A 23,469-nucleotide genomic window follows, 5' to 3' on the forward strand; every position below is an offset into this window, starting at 1 on the left:
TAAAGGTCCTAAGAAATTCACAATTGTATTTTTCGGTCGGCCACACTGAGAATTGAACCTTCAACATTCAGGAGAATATTGCTTTCACAATTGATTTTTCCAAGTTTCTTAACTACTGCAACAATGCAGACCTTGCGGACAACTCTAGTACGAATTTTGGGAGTCTTAAATCTATTTATTTTTAGTTGTAACTATCACTATTTATTACTAATTATTATTACTGTGTATATATGTATACATATATATATACATATATATATATATATATATATATATGTAGTTTACTTATTACTATATATCTGATCTATTCTCAACAGTTGCTATATCGTGTTAAATTCAATACTAGGTCTACTTAGTAATTGATTGTCTCTCATCATATGTGCTGCTTCTTTGAGTCGTCTTGGTCTTCACCATTTTTCTCTACTTATAATTTTAACTCCATCCCATAATGCTAGATGGTTTACCTTTTCCATCCAGATAGGGTCAATCATACCCGATTTTTTTTTAAATTTCTCCACGTATTACGGTTTTTCAACATTGTTCTATCATTACTTTTAGTGGTCAACATGTCCCACCTTTGTATAGTTTTCCACATCTACATAGGATTTTATATATAAGAGCCAGGTATGTCCAAGGATGGAGTACTGTTGCCACATTTGGGCAGGAGTTGCTAGAAAGGACTTATCCTGCCTTGATAAAGTTCAAAATAGACTCCATAGCCTTGTAGGGGATGTCCTTTTCTGTTCCCTGCGACCTCTTTCTCACAGAAAAGATGTTGCGAGTTTGTTTCTGTTTTATCGTTATTTTCATGACAAGTGCTCGGCTGAGCTCCAATCTATGGTCCCCCCTCGCCAAACTTTCACAAGAAACACCCATCTAGCAGAAAACACTATCACTAATTTCCCCCACTCTTTATCTGTGCATAAACCTAAACGTAGATTCCATGAGCAAAGCTTCTTTCTTAGAACTGCATGCCTATGGAATTGTCTTCTGTTGTTTTCAAGTCTAACGTAAACAAGTTTTTGATGAGCCGTTCCGTATAAGTTAACAAATTTACCGAATTTCCATTACTAACGATTACTATATTGTCCAATTTCTACTGTACACTCTTTAACCCTCATCCTCAAGTAGCCTCTTGGCCTTGATAAATGGTGATGCCTATGTAAAAAGTATATATATATATATATATATACACATACAATTCTTAGTCATGATTTTTTTTTCTGTAGGGTGTTTGCGTTGCACAAAATGTTTCCGGAGAGCTAATCGCTTCTGAATATTGTTCTGATGGCCATATTATATATTCGGTGAAGTTTTTCTGAGCCCTTCATGTATGGTATACAAATTGTGGTGAGTTTCTGGGTGGTGTCCTTTCGTGTCTGGTCCAGATTTCTTAGAGCTGATGTCAACCTCTCTGTTTTTGGTGGAGGATTTTTCTTAAACTGTCCATCTCATCTTGATATGTACTGCTTTTACTACGTATTGCTTTTACTACATGTTGTGGGCAATGGACGGTTCCTTTCTTTACATTACATGGATGGTCGGAGTCAAAGTTTAGGTATTGTCCAGTGAAAGTTGGCTTTTGGTATAACAGCTGACATAAACCCTTGACCAGTATGGGTTATCAGCACATCTAGGAGCAATAATGTTTGAACATCTTTCTGGTGAGACCAGAGTATGAATGGGTCATCTACATATAACAACCACATTGTTGGCTTTAGTGATGTTGATCCTAATGCCATTTTCTCAAAGTATTCAATGTATGCATTGGCCAGTACTGGGGACAATGCTGATTCCATTGCCAGACCTTCTTCCTGCCGATATATACCAGATCCTATCATGAAGTATGTAGTTTCTACACAAAAGGTCAACATCTCCGTTATATTGTCTATTGGGATGAAAGTGTGTTCTTTCAATGAAGCCTCAGAAGTCAGTTTATCCCGTGCCACTGTTAGTCTCATCAATGAGTACTTTCATGAACAGACTGACTACATTTAGACTCACCATTTGGTTGGAATGAATGGGAACATTGTTTATTATTTACACAAAGTGAGCTAAATTCTTGATGTACGATGGTTCCTGGTAGATATAATCACCCCAATCATATACAGATCTCTATTGTACGTCAAGAATTCAACTCATATCGTAGAAATAGTCAACAATACTCCCATGGAAATTTGAATATAATGGTGTTACACATAATTTCATTTCTATTTAATTATATATGGCTTCAAGCAATGCCGAGTACCACTACGTTCATTAGTTTTCAATTGTTCAAAACATTTTTCTTTTAATAAATATATATGCTGTGAAATTTGACTTAAAGACCAATAGCACACAAGACAGCAAATTTTATAATTTCCAACAAACTTTGAACGGTCATAGTTTGGTGGCTAATTATGCTACCAAAATAAATTTAGTACCAGTGTTCATGTTTTGCAAAGATCTATGCCATCGTCATCATATTTGAATGATTGTTTTACATGCTGACAGTTGTTGGGCAGCTTTTAGAAATTGTCTTCAAAATTAATCTGCTTCTATGTATGTGTCCATATTATATGGACAAAGAAAATAGGATTTTGGTTTAGTATGAGAAACTGCGTATGCATTCGCTTTGTCTTCGTCCAAATTTGGTGCTGGATTCCAACACTGGCCGTAGTATCAATCATGCGGTCTCTGTCAAGGTTGTGACAAAAGGATTCTCCTTCAAATCAAGATCACAGGTTTAAAACGAGTAACATTTTGAAAGTGTATTTTTTAGATGAGGATTTATTATTTTTGTATTATTTGGACTATGATTCTCATCTTAGTTGTTAATAATTTTTTTTTCACAACGTTTCGATCGATGTAACCTCCGACCAAAATGTTTGGTTTATTTGCTTTCCCAACGAACACAGCCGTTAAAAATTTAAAATGCAAATATTGTGAAAAAAACAACAAAAAAAAATTTTTAAAAACAACCAAGATGAGAATCATAACGCAAATAATACAAAAAATAATTATAAATCCTTATCTCAAAAATATACATTCATCATATCAAAAATCCGGAATGGACCCGGAGTTATTAATATAAAACAAAGAAAGACTTGGCGCTATTAGCATTTTAAATTTCTAACGGCTGTGTTCATTAGGAAAGCAAAGAAACCAAACATTTTTTCACTATTCACAAATAACATCCAGTGGGAATGCACCTGAAGATGGCTGGAGGTTACATCAACCGAAACGTTGGGGAAAAAAAAAAAAAAAAAAACAAGATGAGAATCATAGTCCAAATAATACAAAAAATGAGTACAATTTTAATTTATTTTTTATTTATTTATACACAGTTTAAAATCAACAGTGTTTTATTTTGATAGACGTTACAGTAATAATGCAGAGTACATGCTTGTGATTACTAGAATATAATTCTTACAAGAAATGAATTTAATAAGAAAGTGTATAGCATGAGGTTTTATTTAGAATTCTACATAGGGGCCAGCATTCGACACTCACTTTTCAATATGCCTGGGAACCGCATCAACTGATTTCACAGAATTTTTTTTTTACTGACGAGTTAACACTTATCAAAGCTAAAAACTCATTTGAAGCTTAGGGTTAACAAGATGGAAGGATGAATGGTGATGAATATTGTGAAGGGAGTTGAGATTTTAAGAATTATGTTAGTGATAAATTTATGGTCGAGGGAGTTATTTTCCAGTCACTCTGTATATAGATGTCACGTGGATTACACCACAAGAACATTCAAGATTTATCAGCTGTTAATCTATGGACAAAAAAAACTGACTGTTCCATTTGCAATGAACATTACTTTTGTAAAATCTCAAGTGGCTCATAATAAAAATTATGGAACTTTTTTCCATTATTATTTCAAAGATACCAATGCATTTCAAGCGCAATTTTTTTTTCTCTTAATATATGTATGTCTATTGCCATTGTGCAATATGCACACCACTAAACATGCAGTATTCAATGTATTGATGCAACCAATTCTTTTCCGTTTGGTCCATTTTCTCAGTCTGTGTTTATAAAATGTTTATTGATGGAGAGTAGAAAGTGAGTCTTAGGTTTACTTTCAGCAGCTTTCCTTATTTTGTCTTTAAGCTTTTACATCCTGTGAATGATGTTTCTGACAAAGGGGAAAAATTGCTGTTTTCTGGGTCAGAATCTATTTTAACACTTGTTATTGGTTAGTTTGTGATTTTGGAGTAGTACCTTTTTTTTTTATTATTTTATTTATTTTTTTTTAGCTCCTTACATCAGGTGGTTTCATGAATTGTCTGCAGCGAGTGCCATTAAAAAATATATACAAATAATATAATACAGTGTAACCCGGATATAAGAGACCCCTCCGGAGCGTACAACTCTCTTGTATCATGGTTTCTTATATCCGGGTTACACAGTGCATTAACATAGGTTCTAATTTGGGACCACAGAAAATCTTTTATATCCGTTTTGTTTTTTTTATTCAGGTCTCTTATATCCGGGTTACACAGTATAATTCCTGCTTGTTTAAACCGATAATTCTTTAACTTTGTTTCCTCTTTTATTCATTTATTTTTTTTGCTTTGTTTTCTAGCGAAGGCGACTCCTTGAAAGATGCGCATGAAATTACTGACTTCAAAAAACATGTGAACAATAATAACAACAACAATAACTACAATAATATGCCTCCAAATCAACCAGACGTCATTACGGAAGCAGCAGGAAAAGATAACTCGTGCGGATTGCCATTACATCTGCCAGAAAACCAACCTGGCGGCGATCTGAAGTACGACCTTTCCACTTTACACCTCTCCGATAAACCCCTGTTACCTTTCAAACACGTTCTCGACGCTGAATGCGAGTCCGTTCACTCTGACTACTCTGAAGTTGTCGGCCCGCTGCGCGACCTTGCCGACAATGACATAGACATTTTCCAAGCAGAAGATTTACAGAAAGAGAATCTTGCGGAAAAATGCAACACGTATTCGATCGGCAACAAAACCCTGAAGCAGCAGCCCGATGAAACGGATGAGGAGTTCAAGAAAAGAGTGAAAAAGGTGAACTTTCTGAGTTTGGCTCAGGAATTTGCAGAACTGAAGAAAATCGATGCCGATGTCTTACCATTTGATCTCCACAAAACTAACTTGTGTGATTACAGTCCAATGAGCGAAGAGAGTTCCTTGGCTGAATCTGCTTTGACCACACCCGTCGAACCTGGCCAGGAACTACTATGTTCTTATGAATATGTAAAGGATGAAAATAGCAATGAATTAGATAGTGTCGACTGTTGTGATCCAGAGACAATAATAAGTGACGATAAAGAGATCCGTTCCTCTTTGAAACCCAAAGATCTGACAATGACGGATTCCTCAAAGGTGAGTCCCCGGAGGGGGAAGCCAAACTTGCCTCTTTGGGAAAATAAGCCCAAATATAATTCAGCAAATAATGAACTTAACGATGACGAGCAAGAATGTGAAATCTATGATATGGAAAATACTTTACCGAAAATGGATTGGGAAACTTTGGAATTACAATTGGCAATGGCAGCAGAAGAGAAAGAGAGATTGGTAAGTTTTTTATTTTACTTTTTTTTTTAGAATTCCCCAAAAATAAAGTAAAATCTGTATAATCTATGTGCCCGTGACAAAATGAAAATATCCTATTCCAAAAATCACATAAATTGATCAATTAGTTTTATTGTTATAAAGAAAATATTTTTTAAGTGATTAATGGAAATTTTTAAACCTAACAACATGAAACTTTGAAATTTTGTAATATTGAGTTATATCTCTTATTTGTTTATTTCCCCCCCACCAAAAAAAAAATGGCAGGTGAGACAAGTCACTCCTCAAATACTCATAAAATTTGATTTTCTTATATAACTAGCGGGGGTACCCGGCGTTGCCCGAGTGTTTGTTTCCGGGACGGGGGGGGGGGTTAAAAAATGTTATGGTAGGTAAGTAGGAAGGATCAAACCCGGAATCATGAGTAAAAGTAGGAAAATAAAGTGTGAAAAAAAAAACAAAAAAAACATCTGCAACGTTAACAGTTCGGCCACCAAGAAAAGTCCATTCCAGTTGTTTAGGAAAAAAAAAAAAAAAAAAAAAAAAAAAAACGACTAAGGTAGGTCGGCACGAACGTGAAAATATAATGTGAATTGTCCAGCACGCTAACCACTACGCCACAGAGCACTGCAGCTTAGTTTAGTGATTTTAACTAACTTCACATGAAAGAACTACGAAGCCAAACCGGTGTTCTCTTCTCAACTGTTCCTTGTGAACGATCCCCAAACGGTGTTAAGTGGTGGCAGGGGGAGGAGGAATTTATTAGAGAGAAAATATTTTACCACTTCCATTGATCTTAACCGATTTTGGCCGTGACTTCTCAGCAGAAAAAGTATAGAAATCTAAGATTATCAAGGAATTTGAGAAATAATAAGCCTATAACACACCTCAGATATTGTTCTGCCGTTTGTGCATATTATATTTGCATGAAATATCTTGATTTTTAATCCTATTAATGTCAAAATCAGACGGGAAAAAATGAGTTCATTTTATTTATATAGAGAAAAATAAAACTTTGATCAATTTATATGATTTTTGGAATATGATATTTTCGTTTTGTCATAGGTACGTACATCATACAGATTGTTCCTTATTTTTGTTTTTTATATAGAGGAAATTCAGGACATCTTTTTATTTTTTTTTTTATTTTTTTTTTTTTTAAAATATTTTTATGGCTTTTTTTATCTAATAGTTTACAAGTAAAACCACACAACTATCTGTTGGCTATTCATTTAACTCTAAGTATTGTTTAAAAAAAAGTATAACTTACATTACATATCTTCTATTATATAAAGGGCAGTTGTATGTCTGTGTATGTCAAGTTAAAAGCAAAAAAAAAAAATACAAAACACCAACCCACAAAGTTGGCATATTCTTGAGCAGCATTGCTAATATCTAAAATTTAAAATAAATTATTCATTCCTTCATCCTAAACTGGTGCATATTTCGTCGGCGGGGGTGGGTGGGTGTTTTAACCATTTGATATTCTAAAGGTATTAACTCTGATTTTTTTTTTATCAAGAAGTTAATTTTCAACTCAATCCTCAAGGGGTGAAGTTGTCGCTGTGTGTTTAAAGAGAGGAACCGGCTGAATGGAGAAAAAAAGAATGGGGATAGGGAAGGAAAAATGGGGAAGAGAGACTGGTAAAAAAGGGGTAGAGATGAAAATTTTACTAGAAACATGTTACACTTTTGGTCCCGGGAAATGCCAGGTAGCCCTTCTGGTAATCTCCAAAAAATACCGTTAGGGCTTACAACATGGCTGCCAGAAGAGTCACGTGATCCGGTTGATCCAAAACATGAATCGCCGTATTACGAAACCGGAAAACGCAAATTTAAAGCAAACTTTGACAAACAAGCATAATAATTAAGTACAAAAACAGTTTTTCAATATCATAATAATAAATAATTTATTTAGAACGGTCATTTAATTTTTTGTTGAGAAACAATCACAGTTTGTTTGTTTTTTAAATGTTTACAAAATGTCTACGAACGTGCGTAGACATTTTGTAAACATTGTTTTTAAAAAATAAAAAATAATACTTCTATTATGTTTTAACGACTGTAATAGTTTATTTTGGAAGTATATTTCATAAAGAAAATTGACAACCCACTTTAAAAACAGAAATTACGAGTTTTATATATTTTATTCGCAGTTTTTTGTTGGGGGTGTCAAAAATTCCGCCTAAAATTCTGATACACCTAGTCGACCACTTGTTTGTTCTGAATAAAATACTTTTTATAAACACTGTTTTAACTAAAAACAACCTAAGATTGTTTCTCAAAGTTTGCCTATTTTTATAACAACATTATATCAACAAAAAATTAAATACAAACAAATTGTGATTGTTTGTCAAAGTTTGCCTTCAAGGCTGCGTTTTCCATTTGCACGATTCATGTTTTGGATCAACCGGATCACGTGACTCTTTTGGCGGCCATGTTGTAAGCCCTAACGGTATTTTTGGAGATTACCGCCCTTCTAATCTATACAGCTATGAAAATGTGTGTGTGTTTGTTTTTGTGAGGACAACTCTCAACCTATATACTCATCATATTTTTTATCTACAGACTTGAAATTTGGTATATACGGTATTCAGATGTGTAAAACTTTTAAATCTGTCTTCATCTCGGTAAAAGGGTTGCTATGGGGTCAAAATTGAAAAAAATTGGTATGTGGGCGGGGGGGTCATCGGATTGGTCTATTTGTCAACTGTTTCACAACTGCACATGCATACCTCATTCACATGACAGCTTCCTAATGTTAAGAATAAGTAGGTTTGGAAACACTTTTTAAAGATCATGGCAAGCTGGCCTAATGGTTATTGTACTTGACTCACTGTCTTTAGATTTTGATCTCAGCTCGAGTATTACTTTTTTACTTACAAGAAATGAACTGTTTAGAAAAAAAAAACATAATACTCACATGCGCATGTCTCAGTTTCTGCATGAATTAAAATATAATATTTATGTGTATTTTACGACCAAGCAATACCAAGTGGTCTGCTAGTTTATATATAAATCTGCTCTACTTTTCAAAACTAATTTTTATTTAATTCCTCTTATTCTTCCTGAAAATTAACATAATTTAAATATTTTGGTAGTTTATCCTTTTGTCTCCTTTTTTTTTTTTTCATTCATCAAATCACTTGAATTACGTTTAAGATAAAAAAAACAAAAAAAAACTTTCGCATTATATGCAATAATATAAATTTATTTTCAATTCAAAAACTAACAGCGTATCCTGTCAAACTCAGTAATGTTTCTCTCAAACTCTGGAATCTGGACAGAATTTCGAACGAAACCCTTTATTTACTTCACGGGGGTAGAATGCTCTTGTTTTGTCAGCCATGACTAGATAGATGTCCTAAGCCATTCACAATTGTATTTTTTGGTCACCCATTCTGAGAATTGAACCTTCAACATTCAGAAGAATATCACTTTTACAATTGATTTTTTTTTTTTCAAGGACTCTAACCATGGGTCTACAGAAACATTGGGAAAATGACACTCAAGGTGAGAACAGTAATCCAAAGAATCCAAATAACCAATCCTCATCTAAAAAATTCAGAAACAAATCATTTATTTGTTTAAAATCAACTAAGTTTTACACTATACATCATCATTAGTCATAGAATCAAAAGATTTAACGAGCCGAGAGAGGCAGATTTGCTCAAACTGCCTGGTAGCTATCACCAAAAACAACTGCCCGCTTCAAACGTTCACCTTCAACTCTTTCTTCTTCTTCCTCATTCGAGGACACAACTGACCGCCCCCCCCCCCCCCCATCATCTTTTGAAATTTTTTTCACCCTTGATTTAATCTAGCCTTTTGTTAATGGTCATTGTTTGAAAGGGTGGCGTTGAAGACGTTCACTGAAGTTAACATAGAGCCGGTCCCCATTTCTGGGCAAGAGATCTATTTGAATTATTGACTGGTAGGGTTACATGGTGTCGCCCGGGTCTTAATTTCCATAAACTAGGTAGATAACACACACAAAAAAAAAAGTGAAACCATGTCAGGTTTAATGCTACCAAGCCGAAGCTCATTTCCTTTGGAAATGACAAACATTTCCAACCATCAGGTGTCATAGCTGATTGTATCTTTCATTCTAACATTCACCAACAATATGAATGAGAAAAAATACATCGAATATACTTCCAAGTTTGCTGCGAAGAAGGTAGGCTTCTTTTTTTTTTTTTTTTTTTTTTTTTTTTTTACAAGGGAGTTACTACTTATCGAGGCCCGAAGGCCACTCACGGATAAGGGTTAATGAATGTAAGGTGGTAGTTTAGTAATGAATCTGGACTATTTGAGGGGGGGGGGCTCAACAAGAACTTGTTTACTTATTATACTAGGCTAGAAGACGTCATATTTGTCAATCAGTAAATCTGTGTGTAACGATAAACTCTTAAACTACTGATCACATGAAATAAAATACGCACCAAGTTCGCTTGAAAGCCAAATCACAACGTAATATTAGGAAAATAACCAAATATTTTACTTGTTTGAAATTTATAACATTTCAAACGCACTTGATGCATATTTTATTCAAATTAAATCAACGTTTCTATATGGAACTCACACCCTTGACGTTATTCTCGCATTGTCTACGCACTGTTCCAACATTTCAAAATACAACCGCTGAGATACAACACACGGCTCTTTACAAACACTTTTCTTTCTCCAACTTTACAACATGGCAAGAAAGAAGAAAAGAAAAGAAAAAAAAGAAAGAAAACATACTGAGGATGGAGTTTAGCTCCAAGCAAAATATTTGTGTATTTTCCTAATATTATGTTGTGATTTGGCTTTCAACCGCATTTGATTTTATTGAAATATGAAACTCACACCCTTGATATTACTGATCACGTAACACTGAAATTAACAGGAAATATTAATCGTCAACAATTTCTCCCACTCTCTATCTGTGCCGAAATCTAAACGCAAATTCCATGAACAAAGCTTCTTTCCTAATACTGCCGTCTGTGGAACGCTGTTCTGCTAGCCTGCTTCTCGGTTGACTACAATATGGTCATCTTCACTCCAATGTAAGCAAGTTCTTATTGATCCCCCCACCCCCTAAATAATCCATTTCTACCCCGAATTAATATGCTGTAATCTCAGTGACCACCAGACACTCATTAACTCTTATCCTCGAATAGGCTTCAGGTATTGATAAGTGGTACTCTCATGTAAAAAAAAAAAAATAAAATAAAATAAAAAAGCATTCATCAAGGATGATTTATAACTAATAAAATCTTTGTTTGGATGGATGAATTACACATACAGAAATATGTCGGCAATTTGAAATGCGAGCTGTTCATTTCGACTTGCTGACATATTTTTACTTTCTGTGTATGCCCAAATTCAATTAATTTCTTCAAGTTGTTTAATATTAAATCCTTCTTATCTCAATAGTTACATAAGAGATGCAGGTAGAGCACTAAATGTTTTGGTTCTGATTCTAGCTGATGGCACCAAAATAATTTTTTTTTTTAAATCACTACTATATATTGGGTACAATATAATAATCAATAGAGAAATGTAGGTACCTCCAATGCACACCAGTTTTAAGCCCCTGTATGTAACACGATGTAACTATAATTAATTTATTATCACCCAAACTTTTTTTACTATTTAAAAGAAGCTTCGGGTTTGTATTACTGTACACATAGATTCGAAAAAGTTGTCAAAAAACAAATATATAATAAATGAATGTTATCAAAGGCAAGATAAGTTACTTTTCTACCAAACTAGATATATTTTTTGTGTTTTTATTCAATGTAACATGTTTATTCAGCTCAAAAACCATACAGTGTTTACCGATGTATTCGAAAATTCAAGATGGCGTCTCACACCCTCTTTAACACCGTAAGTATGGAAAAAGGTGTTATAAATAAAAAAAACTATACAAAATACTATTAAAAACCCACCGAATATATGTCAACCTATGTCACGGTAACATATTGAGCGAGTTTTTAACAGTATTTTATCCGGGTTTTTTATTTATAACACCTTTTCCCAAACTTACCGTGTTAAAGAGAGAATCAGACGCCATCTTGAATGTTCCAATACATCGGTAAACACTGTATGGTTTTCGAGCTGAATAAACATGTTACATTGAATAAAAACACGAAAAATATATCCAGTTTGGTAGAAAAGTAACTTATCTTGCCTTTGATAACATTTATTTGTTATATATTTGTTTTTTGACAACTTTTTCGAATCTATGTGTACAGTAATACAAACCCGAAGCTTCAAATAAACTGCTAATATTTTTAAAAAAAATTTGCAGCTTACAAAAATAATGTAAATGTGAGACAAAAATCGTGTTTACATTATCGACGCATTAAAACAACGTAGTGACGACGTGGTTTAAGCCGTTGACACACCTATGTTTTAAAACTCTAGCAAAAATCAAATATTAGTCATATTTACCTGAAATTTTCGATATTTATTCATTATTAAATAAACTTACATATTAAAAGTAGGTTTCGTTAAATATATTAGAGGATTTTTTTTTTTTTTTAGGTGTTCTAACCCCCCCCCCCCCCTATTTCATGTTACGAAAACTGAAAAAAATAAATGTCGGTCGATGAAAATTTTAACATTTTTTAAAGCTGGAAAGATCAAATAAATAAAAAATAGTTTATATATATATATATATAAAATCCCATCATTTTTTCACTTACCTCAAAGTTGTAAATAAAATTGGACATAAAATCATTAATATTATGTTAAAAAAAAATAAAATAAATTTTTATTGATTTTTTTTTTCTCAGTAACATAATTATTTGAATTACAACAAAAAAAAAAACGAATTCTAAAAAATAATTATTTTTAAAAAGCTTTAAATGATATTAAATTCAAATATTACGTGATATGAAGTTTAAACCGAGTTTTTATGTAATAGGTTTCCAATATTAAAAAAATATATTAATATAATATAATATATGACTCTTGAGATAATAAAAATTGCAAAGGAAAAATCGACAAAAAAAAAAAAAAATCGTTTCGATTTGATTATTTAAAATGACAGAGGTTGAACTCAAAATTTGCGCTTTTTTTCTAAAATATACGGAAGCCTGTAAGGACAAGCATTTGTAGATACATGTATAACAGAACAGGTTAAAATTAATTTTATCGTCTGTCTAGTTCGTTATTAAAAATCTATTTGCTTTACAAAATATACGATTAATAAATACATAAATGTTCAACTATCAATTTTTTTTTTTAATCAATATAATATAAATTTTATAGTGCTAATGCTCTTCCATAGAAATTACAACAAACACACGAACTGATGACGTGTTTTTTGTTAAGATTGGTGACGTAGTACGCAACACTTTGGGGGTACCTAGAGAAATGACTTTGTGATAATAAATATGAATTCTATATAAATCAAAATATCATATTTAAGCGTATTTTATGACCAGGCAACGTCAGGTGCCATCGCTGGTCTATATATCCATAAAAGTGAGAATGTGTGTGTGTGTGTGTGTGTGTGTGTGTGTGTGTGTGTGTGTGTGTGAGAACAGTTCTCAACTTATATAATCAACAAATTTTTGATTTACAGACTTGAAATTTGGTATATAGGTTATTTAGACATGTGGAAAACTTTTTAATTAGTTTTCAATCCAGAAAAAAGGGCTGCTAAGGAGTGAAAATTGAAAAATTGGTATGTGAGAGTTGTCGGATTTTTATCTTTTTGTCAACTGTTTCATGAAAACGCATGCGTGAATCGTTCACATGACAGCTTCGTTATGTTTACTAGCTTAATGGTTATTCGTACATGACTCACTGTCTTAGGTTTTGGTTTCGATCTCAGCTCGAGTATTGTTTTTTTTTTTTGACTTACAAGAACAGAACTGTTTAGGAAAAAAATGATACTCACATGCACATTTCTCAGTTTCTTTCCGTTTTTTTTTTAATTTTTTTTTTACCTTTTTTTTTTTTTTTAAAGGAATTTAATGTTACTTTAATACCGGGTAACGTCAGGTATATCTTCTTGTATATCTGTAAAGCCACCATTCACCCTTACATGGAGTATTGTTACCCCATTTGGACTAATGCACCAACCACTAGCCTATCTCTTTCAGAAAAGGTGTAAAAAAAGAGTCTCGACCCAAATAAGTATCACACTGTCTGTTAAGCTCCTATCCCTGTCACATCACTGCAGTATTGCATCTCTGTGCTTGTTTTATAAGTACTTCCATGGAATGTAGTCTGGTTAACTTAGTGCATTTCTACCTCCTCAATTAAAATACCCATCCAACCCACTTGACTAGCAGTAAAATTCCACCCCTTCATCATCTACATCTCTGTTCCTGTTTTACAAGTACTTCCATGGAACATGCTCCGATGAATGTACTGCATTTGTACATCCTCAATGAAAATATCCCCAAATACATCCGACTGGTAGCAAAATCCCACCCCTTTACTGTAGAGGTCACTAGATGCTGGAAAACTTTCTACTCTGATAACTTCTTTCCTTTGATTTTGAAATTCCCTCCCTACTTCCTCAACTGAACAACATGCAGAAATTTAAATGTAATGTGAACAAACATCTTGTTGCCCAACTTCCCACTTAGGTTGCCTCTCTATATATCTGGGTCCCTATCATAGGGATAACACTCTGCTGATTAAGAAGAGTAATGTTTACTTTGTAATTTGGAGTATTTAATTTCATTTTGGGACAAAATCAAGGTAAAAATAATGATGCCCCAGGTGGCGGTTTTAACTTACAGCCTCTGTCTCTATACACAAATGATTGACCTCTAAAGGCAGTCGTGGTATGCTGACATTAAGTTTGAATCATCATTTGCAATGTCCGACTTTTTGGAACAAAACAAGAATTAAAAAATATAAAGCTTATAACCTGGTCGTTTCTCACCTGGGGTGCCTCAAGTACAACTGATCCCCATAAAAACTAAGACTGTTACCAGATTTATTCACGATCAATTTTAATTAAGGAACCTAGTGTAATTAGATAGGATGTTGGTGTGTAAAAATAATGTTAAAAACAGTATTTTCTACCTACGGTTAGATTAAGCAGAAATGTGGAAAATTCCATTAGAAATTAAAAGATTAGAATAAGGACTACATATCGGAATATTTCATCACAGACAGGAAGCTGCTAAAGACACATCTCCATGCGCCCCCTAATTGGTGGAAACTATAGATATTAATAACCACAACACCAAAATTCAGATTGAAAGGAAATTGTTTCATAATATTTAATTTTTTTCTGTTATTTGACGATCAGTGATGAACGCACGCATGTAATTCTTGTGTGTGTTTATTTATTTATTTATTTTTTTTGTTTTTTTTTAAACAAACCAAGGGTTGGGTCTTCATTTTTTTTTTTACTCATGTTCACCCCTAACAAGGCACATCACCACTTGGACGTGATGGGCTACTATTTGAGCTCTACGTTACATTTAAACTTCTGCATATCAGTACAGTCAGGGAAGCAGGTAGCAGGAAGGGAATTCCAAAGTTTAGCTGTTTGAGGAAAGAAACTATTAGAGTAGAACGCCTTCTGGCATTTAGGACCTCAATAGTAAAGGGGTGAGATTTTGTTACTTAAGTGGGTTTGTCGGAGGTATGTATGTACTTTATCCACACGCCTTTGCAGACAATTCTAGTATGAATTTTGGGAGTCTTAAACCTATTCTTGTTTTTTGATACACCTGAAGATGATGTTTATTACTGTTACTGCAAGAACTGTGACACCAGTGTCGAAAGTGAGATTAAGAAGTCAGCACCTCAAAGGAGGAGCATTCATACCTGCCAAAAGTGCCTAGGCAGCACTATCGGCGTTCCCTGGTAAGGTCGCCTCAGGCGATTAGTAATAAACTAACCCTCTTCTCAAAAAGAGAGAAGGTATAAGGCCTGGGAGATTGGACCTCCTAGAACTGCACAGAACTAAACTCCCCTCCCATCCCCCTCAATCAACAAGGAGTGGATCATAACAGGAATTGTCTAATCTCTGTTGATCTTGGAGGCCCAGGATAAAAATCCCTACGAAGATCAGAGCTTACATCAGTCGAAATGTGCGAATAATGCTCAAGATGAGAACAGTAGTCCGAACAATCGAAATAAAACAAATTATCACTCCTCATTTCAAAATTTCAGAAACATTTCAAAGATAATGTTTTTAAATTTTTGAGATAAGGATTGATAAATCTTGTATTATTTCGACTACTGTCCTCATCTTGGTTGTCATTTTTATTTAGACAAAAATCGAAACGACTCTACGTTCTTTCCGTTTCATAAAACCATCACACATTTTGAATTTTAACGACTGTGGTTAGTTGGAAAAAAAGAACAAAAACATTCTTTTTTTCACTATTCACCAATAACAACCGTTGTAGAGATATACCTGCAGAAGGCCGGAGGTTACATCTGCTGAAATGTTGTATGAATAACACGTAAGATAAGAACAGTAGTTATAAGTAGGTTTGTCGGAGGTTTGTGGGATTGAAATAATCCAAATAAAACAAACTGTCAATCCTCATCTCAAAATTTCAGAAACATTTCAAAAGATAATGATTTTGAATTTTTCAGATGATAAATTCGGTATTATTTGAACTACTGTTCTCATCTTGGTTGTCATTCTTATTTATACAAAAATCATCGAAATGCAAATGTCGTTTGAATAGCAACAAAGATGAGAACAGTAGTCCGAACAATCCAAATAAAACAAATCATCTTAAAATTTCAGAAGCATTCCAAAGATAGTTTTCCTTATTACTTGATAAAAGTTATTTGATTTTCCATAATTTCGTAATTTTTAACTTTTCAATCTGTGTGAAAATCGCATATGATACTAAATCTCCCATATCCATTTCATGAAGAAGATATTAACGCAGAGTACGATTTGGTCAGGGAGGTGGGTGGCGGGTGAGAATTTCATACATGAATACCTGGAAATCTTGTCATAAGAATTTTGGAGAATAACCATATAATCTTACCTGTTTTGTATAGGGTGACTGTATAAGTATTGGTATAAAATTTGCATCGAATGATTAAATAAATGCGCAACTTTTTAATTTGTTAACCAGAAATGTTAAACTGCTGCTGCTTTTTAAGACATTTTTATGGAAAGAGCAAAAAGGAAACTTTGAGATTTGTTCAAGCTCTGACTCGACTCCCGTGGGCGGAGTGTAATTGTAACGGCAAAACTATTTTAATTTCACTTCCTTTTGAAATGGTTCGCAGTCTAAGATGCTTATGTATTGACTAACTTTGGAAAAATATTGGCAGAGAAAAAATTCTCTTGGTGAAGTTTATTTTTACTTCATTTTTTGGTTTTTTTCTTTTCCTGAAGAAGTATAATGAAGGTGAGGTTGATTAGAATTTTTGTGTTTGATGTGATGATTCTTATGATGCATTTTTTTTTTTTTTTATTTATTGGATGGTTTGATTAATCAAATCAAATTTATTGGCAAAAAATAGCCAAGTTCAACAAACCATGTAAATGAGCAGTTCGAGGATATATACACAAAATGCGATGATTGTTTGTATGATGTAAGGGGTACTGAAGCAGCACTCTTTCTATGCATGTTGAACTGGCTTCCTCTTAAGGAGGAAGTTTCATGGGAGTATGAAATTAACAAGCATTCCCCTATAGCAAAGCAACACTAACTGTAGGTGTGTTAAACGGACTTCCTCCAAAGGAGGAAATTTCATGAAAGTATAAAAATAACAAGCAGTCCACAGTTGCATGAATATCCCGATCAGGTGAGCTGACGATATTAGCACGTTCTTGCAGGGAAGTCACTCATCTGGTACTGACCAGGTTCAACGTTCTTAACTTTGGTGATCTAACGTAAACCGGTGTGTCAATATTATTATGTTGTATGTTTATGTGATGCGCGAGTTCTTCAAATCAAATTTATTAGCAAAAAATATCGTAAAGTGCAGCAAATGTTGCAAAACATACACGAAATGCGATAAAAATGATGTAGGGATTATAAAATATCAGGATTGTCTACATTGTGTGGTTTGTATTTATGACTAGCGGGATCGGGGGTGGAGGACCTTGTCCGGTATTAAAATACGCTTGAATATATTTTAATTCATGTAGATTTTTTTTTTTTTTACAAGGTAGTCATCACTTATCAAGGCCCGGAAGCCACTCAGGGATAAGGGTTATTGTGTTTACAGTATGTTAGTATTGGAGATTTGCTTAAGGGGGGGGTTCATCAGGAATTTGTTTATGTTGGACTTGAAGACATCCAGGTTGTAGTCAGGTGGGAAACAGGCAAACGGAACAGTTCCACAGGCACGCACTTCTAAGAAATAAGCTTTGTTCATGGAATGTACATTTTGGTTTTGGCACAGATAAAGAGTGGGGGAAATTTTTGACAGTGGTTTCAGCTAGATAAGTGTTTATTGTGAAAGATTGGCAAGGGGGGACCAGAGATTGGAGCTCGGATGAGCACTTGCCAGATTTTGTATTTATTATTATAGAGTCAGTTGTTTATTGAATATTTATATATATATATATATATATATATATATATATATATATATATATATATATATATATATATATATATATATACTAGCAAAAGTACCCGTCGTTGACTGGGTTCAAAAACAGCCTACAGAAAATGGACTCTGATTTATGAAAGTATGATAGGTTATGAAAAGGAAGGGTTGTAAAGAGATAGCTTCGAATTTGGGGTATCAAAACCAAAGCAAAATACGATGAAAGTAAAAATAAAATAGATATACCCCATAATTTATTATACCATACCTGTTCACACTGAAACACTTATCACAATACTCTGTGGAACTATATTAAAAAACCTTGTTAAACTTTGTGACATATTTCCATTCTATGGAGGTCAGGTGTGAACGAGCATCCCATAATTTCATTAGACCATATTTCTTCAAACTGAAACATAATTATCAAAGTATACTTACGCAGATAGATATGAAAAGTCTTTATTAAAGTTTGTGCCTATTTCCATTCTGTGGAGGCCAGGCGCAAACGCAGACCCCACAATTTTATTATACCATCCCTATTTAAGTTAAAACATACTTATCAAAGTATTCTTATGTACATCTATATCAAAAACATTTGTAAACGTTTTTTTTTAATGTTTAAATTTTTTATTTCCATACTTTGTGGACCAGGCGTGAACGCAGACCCCACAATTTTAATGAGCCACCGTTCTGCCAGATCAAACATACCCATTCCTGTGTCTCGATACATTTATCATTATATGTAATCAGTTTTTAAAATAGTCAACCATATAGGAGCCTATTCGTGACCAGACACACACACACACACACAGACATTCAGTTTTATATTATAGATATAGTACTGATTTCAAAAGTTAAAAAAAAAAAAAAAAAAAAGACTTCAATGCCATCAGTTAGAATTCAAGCCAAAACTTTTAGTGCTTCAGTTGCGTTCTCTACCATTTGAGCTATCGACAGATAGATAAGAAAGATTTTAAAATTAAACCATTTCAAGCCATGAATGAATTTGCGCATACGCAAAAGTAATAGAAAATATGTTAGCAAGTTGAAATGAACATTTTTGCATTTTAATTTGCCGTTATTCATCCATCCAAACAAAGATTTTACTCATAATAAACCATCCTTGGTCTATGATTACTATTTCCTATTAATTTCAGTGTTATGTGACGAGGAGTTAAAGAGTTTATTGGTTAAATATTTTTACACACGTACATAAATCTACTGTTTTATTTATATAGATATTAGTGATGGGATGATTCCAATATTTTTTTCGATTCCGATACAATTACTGATTCTGATTCTTTATAAATCTCTAAATATTTAACAATAGAATTGTCATTTATTTCCGATTACCATAAATGCATATGTTAAATATGCAGGTATTTTCTCAAATGTAAAAAATACGATTGGGGGGGGGATTATAAACCAATAGATTTTCATTATTTTCATTTTAATATCAGCAGTGGAAGATTTTGCTGTAAACAAAATCAAATAAAAAAGATAAAAGATCTCTGTTTTGGCATCAGAAAATAGGCACAAATTTTTTTAATTCCAATTCTGATACCCCCCAAAATTCCGATATTTCTGATTCTGATTAATCATCCTAACACTAATGATAAATATATGGTTATCACAGAATGTAAGGATTATTTCTAAGTTATGTGAATTGTTAGAATTATTATAATTGTTTGAGTTGCAATGACTGTTTATTCATGGAATGCTTTCTTTTTCTTTTTTTGTCACTTTTTCTTCTTTTTTTTGACACTTTCTTTTTTTGTCACTTTTTCTTCTTTTTTTTGACACTTTCTTTTTTTGTCACTTTTTCTTCTTTTTTTTTGACACTTTCTTTTTTTGTCACTTTCTTGTAACATTTTTTCTTTTTCGTTTTTTTTTTTTTTTTTTTTGTAATTGTAATTTTTTTTGTTTGTTTCAGTCACATTTTAACGACCGCGAAGAAATCCGCCGAAAATTGGCGATGGGAGGAGACGAGGAGTGTTACACATCTGAACGGCTTTTTAAAAAGTCAAGTATGCAGCCACGACATCAGGGTGATTTGAACCTGCAGTTGTGCTTCATGAATGATGCAGCAGCCATTCCTCAGAGCAGCGACAGTAGCGGGTCGGACCATGAGTCTGCGTCAAGGCCTACACCTCCTCTTCCACCTCCACCAAAGACGAATCTGTTATCTCATCTATCAGTGGTTAGAAAACAACTTTTTACCATTTTTCAATCTTTTGCCTTTTTTTTTTCTTTTCTTGACTTATGTGCATACTCCAGAAAGCTTTACCACATGCTTGGAAACAAAATTCTGCCATTTATCAGTCTTGTGTCAGTTTTTCAGTAGTTAGGAGATCCATGCTAGATTCTACACTTCTCTGGTCATTCCACCTCTTTGATCGTCCTTTTGATCTTTCTTGAACAAAACCTTGTTTATATGATTTCTTTACGTAGTTAAAGGATAAGCTTAGAGCTGATGACCTCAGAGGAAGGTTAAATCTGGATAATATTGGGAGACGTGTACAGGACAAAAAACTTTGTCCGTATGGTTACGTTGAGAGAATGGATGAGAATTCCTTGGTTAGTAGGTATAGAACAGAGTTGACATGTTCAATTGGCAGGAGAAGGCCAAGAAAAAAAAAAAACATGGATGGAAGGGATAAAAATGAACTTGAAAGAATGAGTGTTATAATTATACTATTGACGATTAAAGGGAACTAACTCCTTTTATGTTTCAAGCAGTTACCTCCCCCGCCTACTAAAAACTCTATTATGTGGGAACAGACACAATGAGACTGACGCTGGTGGGCGCCAGCAAAAGGATGACTTTGAACCCGGGTAAATGAAGATAGAAATATATATACTTCTGTTCATGATAGTTGTGACACACAAACTGAAATGATATTTGACGATGACTGATATAATTTGTATCATTCTGTGCGTTGACTTCTTGTAAATAAATGTCTACGTCAAGTCAATTGCAACTATCCTCATTCCTTCCACTACTTTTTTTGTCCTTCATCTGATGCACGCACGCACGAACGCATGTATTCGTATTTTGGCATAATCCTCTGCAAGACATTAATAGTTATGTTAACACCTCCATTCATAAAGAGAGGGATAAATAAAGACTAGGCCAGAAATGGGTTACTTCAGAAGTCAATTTCTAAAAGCTGTCCAATACATGCTAGCATGTAAAACAAGCATTAAACTGATCATCATCATCATCATCATCATTATTATTATTGTCATTATTATTATTATTATTATTATTATTATTATCATTATTATTATTATCGTTATTATTATTATTATTAATATCATTGTTATTATTATTATTATTATTATCATTATTATTATTATTATCGTTATTATTATTATCGTTATTATTATTATTATTATCGTTATTATTATTATTATTACCGTTATTATTATTATTATTATTATCATTATTGTTATTATTATCGTTATTATTGTTGTTATTATTATTATTATTATTGTCATTATTATTATCGTTATTATTATTATCGTTATTATTATCATTATTATCTACTCACTAGGAGTAGTCACACAGGCCTTCATCAAAGATTTCTCTTTGAGAATAACTTGTGGTATTCTCTGGAGTTTGAGTGACAATAAGTCTCACCAGACTTCCAGTACTCTCCACCTCTTTTGATAACCTTTGCAGATGAATTTGTGCTATTGCAACAGCCACTTACCATTGATTTTTCATTGGCAGCGTCCATTGGTCTTCACTAGAATTTGGGTGGCAATAAGCCTCCTCAAGGTCCCAGTCTTCTTTGCACTCATCCAGCAGAGGTCTGGCTAGTGCTTTCTCTCCTCAGTCTTTCCATCCTCCTTGATCCTCACTTATTTGTTGTGGTGCCAATTTATGGTGATATACACACAAAAATGAGAATGGCGGAAGGCAGGGGCACAGGGTTAGGGTTAACTTACAGTTTCAGTTTTCATGATTCCATATGATGTTCTTTTGTGTTTTTTATCTGTAACAGTTTAGTCTCAGCATTCAAGGGTTTTCCTTAATGTTTCAGCAGTTTTCATTATTATTATACGTTGTATCTTATCAGCCATTCCTCTGATTCCAATCTCTCCCATTCTTTTTTTTTTTTTTTGCTATTGTTCTTAGTGTTATTGCTATTATCATTATTATCATTATTGCTATTATTGTCATCATTATTATTGTTATTATACAAATATATAAATATCTGTTTTTACTTTTTAGCTGAAACCAAAATATCTTAGTGATCATTCCTTGCATCATCCCCCAAACAAACCTCCTCGAAAGAAAGGAGACGGTGAAAATGAAGAGGAGGATTTCTTCCGTAAACAGGCACGACTTCAGGAGGAAGCCAAATTGGCCCTTGCTCAAGTAGGTCAAAACAAGATTTTCTTTCTCCAAAGAAACTGAGGTTGGAAATAAAATGAAAGTTTTTTTCTGAAGCCATTGTAAAATATCATTTGTCAGAAATTAGTCAAAACTTTTTTGTTACATTTCATTTAAGCATTAACTTCTGTGCTAGAAAAAAAAATCCATGTTTTTAAATAACTAAACTGATCAAATCGATCTTAAATTCTTGATCAAAATTGACCAGAAAGATGAAAAACCTCATTCTGAATCTCACAGATGGCATGGAGTGGATTTTTTGTGCTTTCATACATATTGAGTCAAGGGAGATAATTTGCACCTGGCGTAAAGGAGATAACTCCTGACGATTTGGTGCTTCTTCGAAATAAAAAGGGAAATCGCTATAATTCAATTTTAATTAAAAACAATACTATATCTACTTAATTGTCATGTCGAAATTAGTAAAATATCCAAAAATAACAAAAAATGATAAAGTAGAAAATTATTAATGAAAAAAAGTTTTTGAAGAAAAAATTGCCAGTTATACCTAAATAATAAACAGAATAGGCAGGGGAAATAACTGCAGTCTGTCTTGTTACACCCCCCCCCCTAAAAAAGCTGGCATTTCAATGAACCGTAAAATCACGTTTTATGTATGCAGCTTAGAAAACTGATTGCACCATGACAATTAAATAGATAACATTGCTTTTAATTCAAACATTACTAGACCATGTGAACTTTATCCATTTACTTATGCACAATCGAAAACGAACATAGAAAATTATAATTCCCAGATGTGCTGATAACCCGCACTGGTCAGGGGTTTATGTCATCTGTATACTGAAAGCCAACTTTCACTGGACAGTGTGTAAACATCAACTTCCACCATCCATATAATGTAAAGAAAGGAATCTCGTCCATTCCCTACAACACAGAGTAAAAGTAATATGTAGTTACAACAATGGATATCAAGAAGAGATGGGCATTGAGGGGGCACAAGTGCTATGAGTTCATCAGAGCACATTCCACTTTTTTTTTCTGGTGTTAATTATTTAACTAATC

At 33.4% G+C, this 23,469-nt stretch overlaps 1 protein-coding gene across 3 annotated transcripts in view; it reads left to right on the forward strand.

The window, feature by feature from the left end:
* LOC145296127 (uncharacterized) overlaps positions 1-23,469 on the forward strand; it is a 169,016-nt gene that overhangs the window by 133,704 nt on the left and 11,843 nt on the right. For all 3 annotated transcript variants that reach the window (XM_080142279.1, XM_080142280.1, XM_080142281.1), the window contains 3 exons: positions 4,577-5,549; positions 19,978-20,244; positions 22,285-22,431. In XM_080142279.1, coding sequence (XP_079998405.1) covers positions 4,577-5,549; positions 19,978-20,244; positions 22,285-22,431 — 1,387 coding nt within the window. The remainder of the gene's footprint in view (positions 1-4,576; positions 5,550-19,977; positions 20,245-22,284; positions 22,432-23,469) is intronic.

This window comes from Euprymna scolopes, chromosome 16 (assembly GCF_053919585.1).
Source record: "Euprymna scolopes isolate OS-2025 chromosome 16, ASM5391958v1, whole genome shotgun sequence".
Lineage (NCBI taxonomy): Eukaryota > Metazoa > Mollusca > Cephalopoda > Sepiida > Sepiolidae > Euprymna > Euprymna scolopes.